Source organism: Episyrphus balteatus, chromosome X, assembly GCF_945859705.1.
Source record: "Episyrphus balteatus chromosome X, idEpiBalt1.1, whole genome shotgun sequence".
NCBI lineage: Eukaryota > Metazoa > Arthropoda > Insecta > Diptera > Syrphidae > Episyrphus > Episyrphus balteatus.
In genome coordinates this window covers 1689119-1703652 of record NC_079138.1, presented here as the reverse complement: position 1 = coordinate 1703652, position 14534 = coordinate 1689119, and the positions used below count along the sequence as shown (strand labels likewise).

General features: G+C 29.5%; 1 protein-coding gene across 3 annotated transcripts; it reads left to right on the top strand.

Moving 5' to 3' along the window:
• The first annotated feature begins 2082 nt into the window (after positions 1-2082).
• LOC129920601 (protein tramtrack, alpha isoform-like) lies at positions 2083-14534 on the top strand. 3 transcript variants are annotated; one of them, XR_008773269.1, is made up of 7 exons: positions 2083-2465; positions 6020-6189; positions 6250-6925; positions 7417-8241; positions 8305-8941; positions 9087-9419; positions 14123-14534. XR_008773269.1 is itself a non-coding variant. In XM_056002006.1 (6 exons), exons 2-6 carry the CDS (start codon positions 6121-6123, stop codon positions 9226-9228), a joined length of 2346 nt encoding a protein of 781 aa, XP_055857981.1. In that variant the 5' UTR covers positions 2083-2465; positions 6020-6120; the 3' UTR covers positions 9229-10820. The 3 variants fall into 3 exon arrangements, 2 of the variants coding, with proteins under 2 accessions (XP_055857981.1, XP_055857980.1); XM_056002006.1 differs by lacking the exon at positions 14123-14534 and having other exon boundaries at positions 7417-8238; positions 9087-10820; XM_056002005.1 differs by lacking the exon at positions 14123-14534 and having other exon boundaries at positions 9087-10815.

The window sequence follows — 14534 nt, the reverse complement described above, 5'->3', positions numbered from 1 at the left end:
TTTTAATTTTGTGGTCGGAAAAACTGTCACAAAATGAATTAGAAAACTTTCACTTTTTGACTTTTTGCAATCTATAGTAGGTACAACAACTACTACACATTCCTACTGATATCTATGGGGCTTTTACACTTGTTTCTCATTGGTCAATCCGCACTGATGAAGAGGTTAACAAATTTTTTTCCAATGCTAATTACAACCAAAAAGCTATTTTTCAAAACTTTTGTTTACATTTTCACCAGCCCAGAACTGACATTCAGTAGAAGTTCCCAATATACAACTGGATCAGTTTATTCAGAAAAAAAACTTGACTCTATTTGAAGAACCTTATAACAGTGGCGAACTACTCGTTGTATAACAGTTAAATAGTTTATAACAGATTTTAAAGGTTCACACACTGATTTCTTAGGGCTGTTCACACACGGGCGGTTCACATTAACTCATTAATTTTGAATTAAAAAAAAAAAAATTGCTCTATTTATGGAAGAAAATGGATTTTAGGCCCCATCACAAAATAACTACAACGGCCACCTCTTGCAAAAAGTCAAAAAGTGAAAATTTTCAACATTCAAACTCATTTTGTGACAGTTTTTCCGAGTACAAAATTAAAAATAATGATGGAAATAAAGCTAGACAGAAATAAAAAAAATTTACTTTTCCCACGCAGAGAATCGACAGATTTCCTTCCTTTACCACGTCAACATGGCTTTAAAAAAACGCTTAATTTCGAAAGCAAAACGTTGTTTACGTCTGTTGTATGGCTTAACATAACTACAATGACCTAAAAAGTGGAAAATTTACAAAAGTAAAATTTTTTTATTTCTTTCTAGCGCTAGGTATTTGTTTTTGGAAAAAACTACAAAAATAGTTTTTTAACCCAACAAAAAAGCTTTCTGCATCATTATTTTTAATCTTGTGGTCGGAAAAACTGTCACAAAATGAATTTGAAAATTTTCACTTTTTGACTTTTTGTAAAAAGTGGCCGTTGTAGTTATACCTTTAGAAATTTTAAAGAAAACAAAAATTGTTTAAGTTTAATTTTAACCCCCATTTAATCGCTTTTTTTTAAGTATGTTCAACGAGGATTTTTCTAGATCAGAACAGGACAGGACAGCACAGTTTCTTGAGAAACGTCAGAACAAGTTAGAATAGTCATTTAAACGTCAGTTATCAAAATAAAAAAAAAAAAAACGAATTATACGAATTTTTTGTTATCGTTTCTCGTTTATTTTTCTATTTTTTTTTTTTTTTACTGCGAAAAATATAATTAAAAATTGTTTTTAGCTATAAAAACCACGAGCAAAATTAAACCAAAACAAAAACAAAAAATGACAGCTTTGCTTTTGACACTTCTCACGAATCTGTTCTAACCTGATCTGACTCAAAAGCAAGAACAGAAAATCCTGTTCTAAACTGTTCTAGTTTTGTCAATGAACAGCAAACTAGAACAGTTCACCACAGAAAAAATCTCAATGAACAGCAAAAAGCTGTACTTTTGTACGTGAACAGACTTTTTATCAAAATTTCTATTCGAATTCAATTCGATCTTATTAAATCAGACTTATAAACGAGGTACGAATCGAAATATCGATTTGATTTGAATTCGATCTTTCAACCCAGTCATATATACATATCTTGCTTTCTGTTTATCTTTTCTTTTTGTCATGCACGCATATTTAAAATTTAGTTGTCAAGCCATGTTGTCTAACATTAGGGGGGTTCACATTGACCAACTTACCGGACAGACCAGCCGCCATTTGGTCTGATCTGATGTTGTTTTGATAATGTGAACACCCATCCGACAGCCTGTCCGGTTTGCCGGATGGTTTTCAAAAAATTTTGATTTTTTGGTAGTCGGACGGACATGTTAGTCGATTAAACGACATGTCTGTCCGGCAGACAGTGATAATCCATTTCTCTAATTTTAGAGCAGAATAGGGTAAAGATACATTAAAAATAAGCTGAAAAATGGGTTTTGATAAAAATTATCTGATGAGTGTGAACGAAAAATATAAAACGGCCATCAGGCCAAATGACAATCGGTCTGTCCGGTAAGTTGGTTAATGTGAACCCCCCTATTAACATGCTTTTCGGCTTCGGCGGTATAAATTCATCCATTGCAAAAAATTCTGTGGTCTAAAAATATATTATTTATGCCATCAATTTTCAACATGGCCTTAAACCCCAACAAACAATAATTTTGAGAACGCAAAATCGAATACAAACAAAACTTATTTTACAAAATCGGAGAAAAAACCTGCGCACTACCTCTATTTTTGTTGTTTTTCTTTTTTTTTGTTGTTGTATTTCGGTTTGTTGAATTTTTTCTCGAGTCGAGTGCGAGTCCCTTCCTGGGTGCCTGCGGTCTTAATTCTCCTTTCTCTCAGCAAAACTAAAATTTCTATATGATTTTAGTTAAGTTATATATCTCATAGAGAGTGCACATAGTTTTTACAAAATAACAAATGGTGAATATTTTTTTTTTCTTCATAAAATTTCTGTATATTTATTGAAAAATATCTATTTGTTAAGTTGGAAAAAAATAAGTATATTGTACAAATGAAAGTAATATTCATATTTTTGTCTGATTTGATTTTTGTTTATTTGGAATTGTAATTTATACAAAAATCTTGACTCGCACAGAATGATTCTGTTGTTTAACAAAATATTTTTGGACAAGGATTTAATTTCTTTGGTTTTTGTTTCTATCGACGATCATTGTGTTGGCTGGTGTTTCTTCTTGTTTCATATAAATTTTCAAATAGTATTTATTTCATTAGTTTTGCCAAAAAAAAAAACCACTTAATGAGTACAGACAGATAAATGTACCTATAGTTAGTACCTATTGCAATTGCAATATAGAAACCCTTTTTTCAATGTGGATAAGTTGTTTTTGTGTGTCCATTTACCTACTCCCTCCAATAGGGTTGAAAAATAGGTATTTAAATCCATTTTGTTGATTGTTTTTCAAAATTATAAATTGTATTTATGAATTGTTTCAAAATATAATAATTTTGTTGTTTTAAGTGAGTTCGAATTTGTTGATTTGAAGAGAATGGTTTTTTTTTTTTTTTAGGGGGCTTAGTTTTTTGCGTCTGTGCTAACTATTTGATATGTGGTTTGAGGTAAATCTTCTGAATTTGAATTGGGGTGAGAAAGATTTTTCTATATACCTATGTTTATTTTTTCTAAGCTAGGAATCTTTCAACACGTAAATGGTAGAAAATGTTTTCTTTTTTTGTTTTTTTTAGTTAAAATTCTTAAATAGTTAGTTGCTCCGATCTAACAAAAACAATAATAAACAAAAATTTTGTTGATCGAGCTAGATTTTTAAGCCAAATATTAAAAAGAGGATCGGGTCAAAATTCTAACATCAAAATTCAGGTTTTTAGAATTCTGCTTTTTTCAAGAAAATTCTGTTTTTCAAAATTCTGCTTTTTTTGTATTCTGTCTTTCATAATTCTGCTTTTCAAAATTCTGCCAGCATTTTTTTGAACAAAAAAATTCTGCTAATTCTATTTTTTTTTAAGCATATGCGTTTACTTAACAAAAATACTCCTCTTTAACTCATTAACTGTCACAACTATTTTTTGAAACTGCCTAGAAGACGGACTTTCTTAAAACTCACATCTATATACCCTTGAAAACCAAAACGAATGTTGTGTGATAAGGATATTCCTTTTCTTATTCAATTTTTTGAATATTAATTTTTATTTGTTTAGTTAAAAAATTTTCAACTATTATTTTTCGAAGATATTTATCATTTAAAAACCTTAAGATAATATTTTTAAATTCATTTAAAAAACATTAATATTACAAAAATTGACGAAGTACTCGTAATTAAGTTGACGAAAATATGATTTTACAAAATGAAAAAAATTAGAAAATGGTTTAGAAAATGTAAGCGCGCGCTTTTTAATATTTTCCTAACTATTTTTTAACATTTTTTAAATGTTGACCCTGGCGAAATTTTGACCCTAACCTATTAGTCAGATTAGTAAAAGTAAAATTTTGATTTGGAAAAAAAAGTTTAGGTGTAGATAGCTTTTAATTCATGATCTTTGTACCAAATGTCTATGTTTATGAGCCGATTTGCGACCGCAGCTATACCTTAGATCAACAATCGAATAAACATTACCAATTAGGTAGGTAGAGGTACCTGTGACATTAATTAACTCTATCGACTCCTATTGCATTGTAATCGTAAGTTGAACGAAGCTTCCAATAAACGGAATTCCTTTCTACCCCTTTCGAAATTTAAACAGTTTTTTAATAACTTTAATACTATTTTATAAAAGAGACCCGAAAAAGTGTAAAAAACATAAAATTGCTTAAAAGCATAAAAAATACTAAAAATCCTTTCATACATTTGTTAATTTAAAACAATAAAAAAATTAAAATTATTATCTAGAAAATATTGAAATTTACAAATTATCTTAGACATAATAATCAAAAGTTTGGCGCCAACCGAAAAAGTGTAAAAAACATAAAATTGCTTAAAAGCATATAAAATACTAAAAAATCTTTCATACATTTGTTAATTTAAAACAATAAAAAAATTAAAATTATTATCTAGAAAATATTGAAATTTACAAATTATCTTAGACATAATCAAAACTTTGGCGCCAACTTTTCAAAATATTCACCCTTATTATAAATAGGCGTTTTACTTGAACGACAATCGTCACTTTTTCTGTGGGATCACTTTTGTGGTGTTTAAGAGTCGGTAATACGATACTTAGCGGAATTCAAAACAAACAAACTTGAATACTTTTTTTTGATTCTGAAGTTTGGGTTTCTTTGTATTTGTGAAACGGCAAATAATGCGAACGCCTAATGAAAGTTTTGTTTTGTTTATTTTTATTTATTTGATTTGATTTGTTTATTTCATCAAGCAGAGTAACATCTCTTATAGACTAATTCTTAACAAATTAATGTAAACAATATCAAATTATATAAGTTAATTAAAAATTTAAAAATGCAAATACATATGTACAATTATTAGAAAACAGGGGTGGGGCAGATAAATAACATTAAATATTATCATCAATTTAATACCACGTTTCCACCTGACCTAAATCCGAGATTTAGCTAAGTAGATTTAGAATAAATCTCGAGATTTATTCTAAATCTACTTCGCTAAATGGTGGATATGGGTTCACCTACCCTAAAACCAAGATTTTCAACTACCCTCAAACCGAGATTTAAGCTAAATCTACTTAGCTAAATCTCGGATTTAGCGTAGGTGGAAACATAGTATTAAGAAAACTATTGATAATATTGTATGACCATCATCAAATTCTTTTTGAATATGGATATGTTTCCAAAAATATCAATATTATCAATTGCAAGGATTTTTTCTCTTATACAACGTGCATGGGGTTCGTTTCCACCATAATCATTTCTGTAAAAATTTTCACGAAAATGAAAGAGAGATTTCTAGATGGAAAATAGAGATTTATACGCACCAACAACTGAGGACAATTTAAATGAAAGTTGATTAAGTCTTTGACAAACATTATGCAAAAATATTTTTTTTGTTGTAAAACCGGAGCTGGAACAAGTTGTTATGTATTTATACACAGTAAAAAGCTGTGTCGGTAGCACGAGAGCATACATACTCTTTGATCATCAATTGCTCATAGGAAATACTGACTCTGCTTCTCTCCTATGAGAAATCAACCAAACCACAAATTCCCGAAGTCTTTGCTCTCACTGGTTATTTTAGCTTACCCGTCATAGAAACAATTATGGCCCCTTTGAACCTATATAGATAATGTGGGTCTTAGCAAAAAAAAAAAAAAAAAAAAAACATAAAACAAGAACCAAAGAAAAAAAAAATGTTAAGTTTGTCTAAGTTAGTTTTAATTAGTTTTTAAGTTATAGCTTCAACTAAGCTTACATAAATAAAAAAATAAAATAAAAATAAAAATGAAAATACAAGAGCTAGTCGGTTACCGAATTGGAATTCAATTTTTACTTTTCCCTTCTTGACATTTTCCAATTTTTGTTTTTTTTTAAGGTCTATGAAACAACGACAACAATTTATTCTTTAATAACAAATGCCACGAAGAATTTAATAAAAACCTAACCAGTATCCAAAGAAAATAAAAAATAATAATCATGAAGGTTCCACAATTTTATGTGCGTTCCAACGTGCACATGACGAACCTTGACAATACTATTCAGAGAGTAAGTTAAAATTGTACACAACATTTTCAAAATAAATAAAACATGATTTCTTACCCCCAGCTCCTTGTTAATGAAAGTCTCATTGATGTGACTTTAGCATGTGATGGTCATAAATTTCAATGTCATCGTTTAGTTTTAGCTGCGGCATCTCCACTTTTTGAAGAGCTTTTAAAAGAACACCCAAAAGAACATCCAATTGTAATCATACCAATTGGTGTAAAATGGCAAATTTTGAAGTCCCTTATCGATTTCATGTATCGAGGACAAACTTGTATCAATCAAGCTGAACTTAAGACTCTGATTGAAAGCGCTGAGCTACTTCAAATAATTGGATTATATGACCCACAAACACAATTTCGAGAAATATATGGTGAGGATGATGGCGATGAACAACAGATGAGTATAACTGAGGAGAATATGAATGAAACTAAAAATGAAAACGAAGAAATTGCCCAAGAAGTACAAGAACCGGAACAAAAAAATACTAACTTCGATGATTGTAATCCAAATCATGGAGAGAATAACGGTCAAGAGAACCTAAGTCAAGAGGATATAAGAGATGAGAAAGATGAAATCAAAGAAGTACAGGAAACTAATGATAATTGCATAAATGAACCTGAAAACAACGTTGAAACTGATTCCGATGATAAAAACAAAGAATACATTGTTGATTATATTGAAATTGAAGATAGCCAAGATGAAATGCCTCCTCCTCCTCCTCCTCCTCCTAAAGAAGGTAAGTTATAGTTTAATTTGTCGAGAATAGTTCTTAGAAAAAAACTCAATTGTTATAACTGATTGACTTATAAAACTTATATTCTGTTAGCTTGAAGCAGCATTACACATGCACTACCAACTTGCAGTTATTTCACATATTATTTTCATGTCAAGTCATTGAGGCAATCGTCATCTATTCTGTTCCAACATTGATAGCTCAAACGAAACTTAAGCATTTAATTTCTACATAAATCCTTATGTGACAGTTTACGCAGAGGAAAAAGTAGAGAATAAGTTTCATTTTTCATAGGTAATCATGTGGTGAGGTGGCGCAGTGCGTAGTGTACTGGCCTCTGAACTCGTTAGGTTCAATACTCAAGTGTAACGGAAAAAGTTTTTCAAATTAAATAAAAAAATATTATATAACATGAATACTGTAAAAGTCAATTTTTTTCATTTGAACGTAGCCTAAATTATGATAATTTACTCATTATTTTCCTTGTCTTCTAGGAGAGGATGTCGTTTCTAAGAATCAAACGACTGAGGAAAACGATGAAATTCGTGCCAACCATGAAGATGACAAAGAAACAACAAAACAAGAAAATAATGAAATGGAAGTTGGCGAAACAAATAATTTAGACAGTAATAACCAACAGAATGTCCCATGTGCAGCAACAGCATCCGCAGAAACACAAACAGCTGAAACAATGCCCACAATTAGAGTAAAACCAGCAATTAAACTTATCAACTTGTTTAAACTAAATCGACCAGGCGATGAAAATCAATCGCCATCGAAAGTTCCATGGACCTACATACATATACCCGCTACACCAGGGTCAAATATACAATCGCCCAGCGAACAAGTTCCACTAAAAAATCCCTTTACTTCATTGCCAAAATTGATGCCGAAGCCAAGGATACGATCGCCCAGCGAACAAGTTCCACTAAAAAATAAATTTACTTCATTGCCAAAATTGTTGCCGAAGCCAGCCCCTTTGGTTATTTCAAATCCAGTTCACGAATTTAATGAAACACCAGCGTCGTCATGTGTTGGAAGTGTTCCTTCCTTTTTGAAATTCAACAGTAGTTCGATGGCGATTTCGGTGAAGAATCTTGATCGCACAAAGTCGCGAGAGAAACTCAATGTACTCAATATGGCATTGCAATCGGAACCATCAGAACAAGAACAGAAAGATAATCTCCCACCAGAATATGAAGATGATGGAAACGAAGCAAACCGAGAACCAGATTATACTGATATAAATGAGGAAATAGATCTAGGAATGATTAAAGATGAACATGATGTGAAAACCGAGTCAATGGACTTTGAATGTGGTGAGTCTTGACTACTATAAAATAAGTGACTGACTGACAATTTTTATATTAAACAAAAAACAGATAATAACGACAGCAAAGCTGAGGAGGGTGAAGCTGAAAATATCATATGCCAACCAAATGTATCCTATATCTACGATGGTGAAGAGTATGGTAGAGACGTTGAACATGTTGAGGATGATGAAGATGGTGTATGCATTGATTATGATCGTTTGGTTGCAGAAACTTATGGCAAAGGGAAGAAAAGTTCTCCGCAACAAAAAGCCAAAAAGAAACCGATTAACAAAAAGTCTAAAAAATTAAAAGCGCCACAACGTTCTTCGGTAAAACCAATAGCACCAAAAAATTACAACAATCTAACGTTGTTTAACACAGCAGCACCTTCAGAACCAACAAATAGCCAACAGCTTTCTCAACGACTAAAGGATCCACCAACTTTGGTACCACTTTCGGTAATGCATGCCGGTTTAGGACCAAAACATTTATTCTGTAAAAACAGTACCAAAATAGAACCTTTGGACAATGATAACAATTTTAGTAATTCAGTATTACGAGACACAACAATACAACCCGCACCAAATACTCATACACGTAAAGCTGTTATTTTAAGAAATCCTAGATGCAATCAGCCAAGACATTATAGTACTGAATCATTGTACGCTGCTTTGATGGCTGTCAAGTTTGGTGACAGTATTTACCGGTAAGTTTTTTACATTATTATCTTTGATTTTAATCAATGTGGTTGGTCGTTATTTTGCTACAAATTAAATATAGTCCTTAAAACAACTCCTTTATATATATATATATATCATATATCCTCTTCGTAATTTTTTTATAATTTTAAGGGCATCTCGACTCCATCAAGTACCAAGAAAAACCCTGCGCAACTGGATGAAGCGATGGGATATAAAATCACAATTTCCCATGCCAAAACAACTTAAAGACGCAGCTACAAAGAAGAAACTTAATCAAGATCAAAGTGCTTGACTATCGCCAGTGGCTGCACCATCAGCAGCCAATGGAACTACCCGAACTGCTAGGAAACGAACTTCCCCAAGGACATGTACTGTTACGTCAGCAACAGCTACACTTACAACATCTACAAATGGGAGAATGTTTGATGTCAAAAGCACATTTGTTTGTTTAACAAACAAATAGTGTGTTGGCATCACTCACTCGTAAGAACAAAAGTTTTTTTTTATCAAAAGTCATTCATTTTTTTGTACTGTTTTTGGTTTTGTGTTCCTTTATAATGATCAAACAATTTTCATCAAAAAAATCAATTCCGAAAAAAATTTATGTTGCAATTGAAAATTGCGAAGGTTTGATTTGAACCTTTTAAATGATTTTGTTTCTATACGTTTTGATTTGCAACACAATCAGTGATTTCTCAAAATGTCAAAACAAATTTGTAATGAAATTTTTGAATTTGTTCGAGTTAAAAAAAAAAAATACCATCCAAAAAGCTTGTTTCAAACTCAAATATCATGATTGAGTAATTTTATGTAAGAAACTGGTTTGATAAAAAAGAAATAATGTATAATAATTGAAGTAAATAATGATAATGATTTTTCTATCCCTAAGGCACGGGAAAGAAAGAGAAAATTAATGTATTTTAGTTTTAAAAAGCACTTAAGTCTGATGTCAATTCAATTATTATATATACATAATTACATTTATATATATACGTTATGGCTAAAAACCAAAAAATATTGAAAAATATCTTTTTTCTAGTCTCAACATCATTAGTTTTAGTTTTGTATTTAAGAAATTACTAGAAAGTAATTAGTGAGCATATGTGTCTGTTCATTTTTGTTTGTTTTCGTAATTGACATGAATATTTTGTATAATTATTTTACTATTTTTTGTTTCTCTTCTATTTGTGTCTTTGAGTCATTATAAAATCCCTTATAGACGTGCTTATGAAATTTTAAAAACCAAGACAAATTTTTTTTTATTATAATAACGCGTCAACAAGTGAATAAAAAAAGAAGAAGAAACTTATACTATACAGTAGTATTATGGAGTTAACTTATGAGGCTTTCTGTATTTTTGGATTTCAGCATAAAAATTGGCAAATTAAATATATGGTGTCCGCTAACATGGAAAGTCATGAAATACAATTTTTGGTCAGGAAATGTCGGGGAATTTGGGAATTTTATGGCGACTTTAAAAATAATGGAGAGTGATTAATTGGTCCTTAAAAAAAATATGTAGCTAAAAAAAAACGACAAATTAATTTGGTCGTTCTTAACTTTAAAGAAACGAAAAGCATGGTCTAAGATCATGATGAACGCCCGGAGAGAACAAAGAAAAAGAATGTAAATGTGTGTACACTGTACACATAACACACAAGATCTGTGAAAAAAATGAAGGTTTGTCCTTTTTGACTGAAATTTAATGTAAACCATTGAAATATTTACATTTCCTACCATTTTGTGGAAATGAAATTTCAAAACAATATTTTTAAAATTTTTGGTCAAGAGAAATTTTGAAATCGGTCAGGAAAAGTCGGAGAAAATGAAGGTTTGTCCTTTTTGACTGAAATTGAATTTAAACCATTGAAATATTTACATTTCCTACCATTTTATGGAAATGATATTTCAAAACAATATTTTTAAAATTTTTGGTCAGGACTCAGGAGAAATTTTGAAATTGGTCAAGAAAAGTCGGAGAAAATGAAGGTTTGTCCTTTTTGACTGAAATTTAATGTAAACCATTGAAATATTTACATTTCCTACCATTTTATGGAAATGATATTTCAAAACAATATTTTTAAAATTTTTGGTCAAGAGAAATTTTGGAATCGGTCAGGAAAAGTCGGAGAAACCAGATAATTTTATTTTGAAAAATAGTGGACACCATGAAATACGTTAAAAAAAAAAATAATATTTATGTATGAGTGTTTTTGGTGTATTTTGTGTATTGGTGTACTGTACATATCTGTGGTGTTTGGTATAAACATGACTACTCCTATGATACTTTTTTTCCTATATTTTCACTCTTCTTAACCATGAAAACTGAGTGCACACTGCACAGTGAGTAACATAAGTAAGCACCTCACAATAAGCGATAATCATCTTCATGAAATAAATGAAAACACACATTCAATGAAGTAAAACTATTTTTCTGCTATTATAATATCTAATTGGAACGAATGAAATATATTTAAAGAAAATAATATGAATCATCTAATAAACCAAAACCTAGAAAAATAATAATTTCATATGAAAAAAGTAAGTAAGCTGTTAATACAAATTATTTAGTGAGATGCTTACTTTTTTAACTCAATATACACTGTATTCATATACTTAATTACTTCAAAAATCTCTTTAATTTCTTCTTCCTCTAATGATCTCAATGTCAAGAAGATCATAACTCTCCTAAGTATCCGACTGTGCTCCTTAACAACATTTTAATAGACATTTGACAGTTTTAAATGAAATACCCCCGTTTTGTCACTTATCATGTTTATTCCAAACCACAAATATATATTCACAAAAAAAAAAAAAAATCAATAAAACTTGGCTGTTAAATGTGTTGATGGATATTGTATTGGTGCTATCAAAAGCAGAGGTAAATTCCTCGAAAACTCTAAAATATATTTTAAATCAATAAATCAAAATTTTTTTGCCCGATGAAACGTCGTATATTTGCTCTTATTGTAAAAGATTTTTGGTGAGCAAGATGGTTTTTATAAACAAAAACTATAAAAGTATAAAAACAGTATAAATGTAAAACAAACCTAAAATCTGATTTTTAAATTAATAAAAACAAACACTTAAATGGTTTTGAGCTTAAAAATAATGAATTTCAAAAATGAAATACTGGTGTTGTAATTCTACACAAAATATAATTAAAGTTGAAATTTAAACGAAATCATGAGGAAAAATGGGAAATATTTAAAATAATACAAATATTTAAGTAGGTACAAGCTTGTTTGATTTCCTACAAGCTTTATTTTGACCTTCAGCAACTTTTGATTAATGCAATTATGTTATCCATTATATATCCAATTATAAATACTTTAACTTCATTTACAGCAAATTAGTTTTTTTTTTATCTGAAAGTTTTTTTTTTTTAATAACGACCATATAGTTTATATTTTAAGACTACAGCTACTTAATTTTTCTTGCAAAAAAATTTCGTTGAAACTGGTTGATTCGTTTATGAGGTTAAAAAAAAAAAAAAAACAATTTTAGAGTTTGAGAAAAATAGTGGTCATTAAAATGCAGGTACCGTTAGTTATGGTTCTAAAATTAAATATGAACTTCTTCCTCTAATGAATCTTCCAAAACTCACAACTAATATGTAGTCTAGTCTTTAGATAAAGACAGATAGAATTGAGGGACCCATTTTTCTATCATCATAATTCTATATTATCATCATGTTCTATGTATGTTTAATGTACATTGGTGTATGGAAAAAAAAATGTTTTATTAAAATATTTATGTCCTAAATGTTCGTTAAACTTAAGATAACATGTGTTAAAAAAAAAAATTCAATTAAAAAAAAAAATTTCAACCGACTACTCTTAATCCTTAAAAAAATCAGAAAAATCGACGGCTAAATCTGTCAGTTATAAATTGTTGCTCTAATTTATGGTACATTTCCGTATAAAAATCGAGGGTGAAACGGCTTAGGTGATAGTTGACGTACGCCTTTTTTTATTATTATTATTAAGCATTATCAGCAATCTTCATAAACCCATTATAGTGAGTTGATAAGATATATTGTAAGCTTAAAGAATAGTTGCTACATAAAGATATTTTTGAATCGAATTCTTTCACTATGATGTCGTATTTCAGAATTTATTCAATTTCAATTTATAAGTTTAAGTGACCTCAACTCCAAAAATTTATAAAGCGTTTCGCCCAGGTACGATACTGGGCTCATCAGTTAGATCTGTCGTACCCTTACTAAGACGCCTTATTTTGGTCGATGTTTACCGACACTATATAAAACTCACAGCATGAGTTTAGGTCACTTGAACTTATAATTCAACTTTCACCTTAGCCTATTGCATCCTAGCAACCATACTGATGCATTATCGTACCTTGGCGAAATGTATTGTAAATAAAAGTCATTTAGGTTTCTATAATGACTCGCGAGTCGAAGGTTCGTTTCGAATGGTTTGCCTAATGTCATCATATTGGGAATATGAATAATTGGCTCCCGCTCAAACTTACACCCCTATTACGATTGCCAACTATCAATTGACAGTTGATAAAAAATAAATTTCGATCTCTTATTATCTAATTAGGAAAAAAATTGAAAACAAAGAATGATGCCAACCTTTATTATTTGAAATGTAATTAAAAAATTCCATTAAAAAAAAAATGATCCAGTTTTCTCCCAAATTAGGTTTTAAAACACTTAATTTCAGTATCAATCAAACTATCAATTGATAGTTGACAATCGTAATAGGAGTGTTATTATTTCAAAATAATAAAAAAAAAAAAAAACAAAAAAAAAAAAAATAAGGCCAATACCAATTTTAAGATGACGAATAAAAACTAGCAATGAAAAAAAATCACATCTTCTCCAAAACAAATGTGAAAATATTTTTTTGGATTCATTGTGTTTCGACTCGATTCATATAGAACTCAAAATAAAACTGCTACAATGGATTGAGTATTACATAAAAAAAAATCCCAAACTAAACAGGAATTTGATTAATTTTGAATTTATTATTTAAATTCTCTCTTGGATTATTATTTACGAAATAAAAATTTGTTGTAGTTACCTACAAATTTGTTAATTTAATATCTATTATAGTTTCAATCAAATTATCCCTATAAGAAGAAAATGATAGGAATAATAAAATCAGTCCTATTGTGAGTTCCACACGTTAAGTCTTCACTTTTCTTATTCTTTGCAGGTTTAATACAAAAGTAATTGAATGTTCCTCTTTCACTTAAATTTTGAAAGCAAACAAGAAAATATAATATTATAGCAGAAAATATAATAAATCTTCTAAAATTACCAAAGAATGAAACTATTACGGTGGAGAATTTTCCGGGGAAACAAGCTATAGGACACAACATGAAATATTATAAAATTTATTTTTTATTAAAAAATTCAATTTAAACGCAAAAATTTATTTATAAAAATCATATTTATTCATTGTATCAAGTCATTGTTTTTTTTATAAAAAAAAAGAACTAATATAAATACTATACAAACTATTTTTTAAATCCATTATAAAAAAAAAAAAAACAAAATACACAATATTAATCTCTTTTGGATATGGATATGAAACGAAATCACGTAATCATGCCAAATTTATTTAT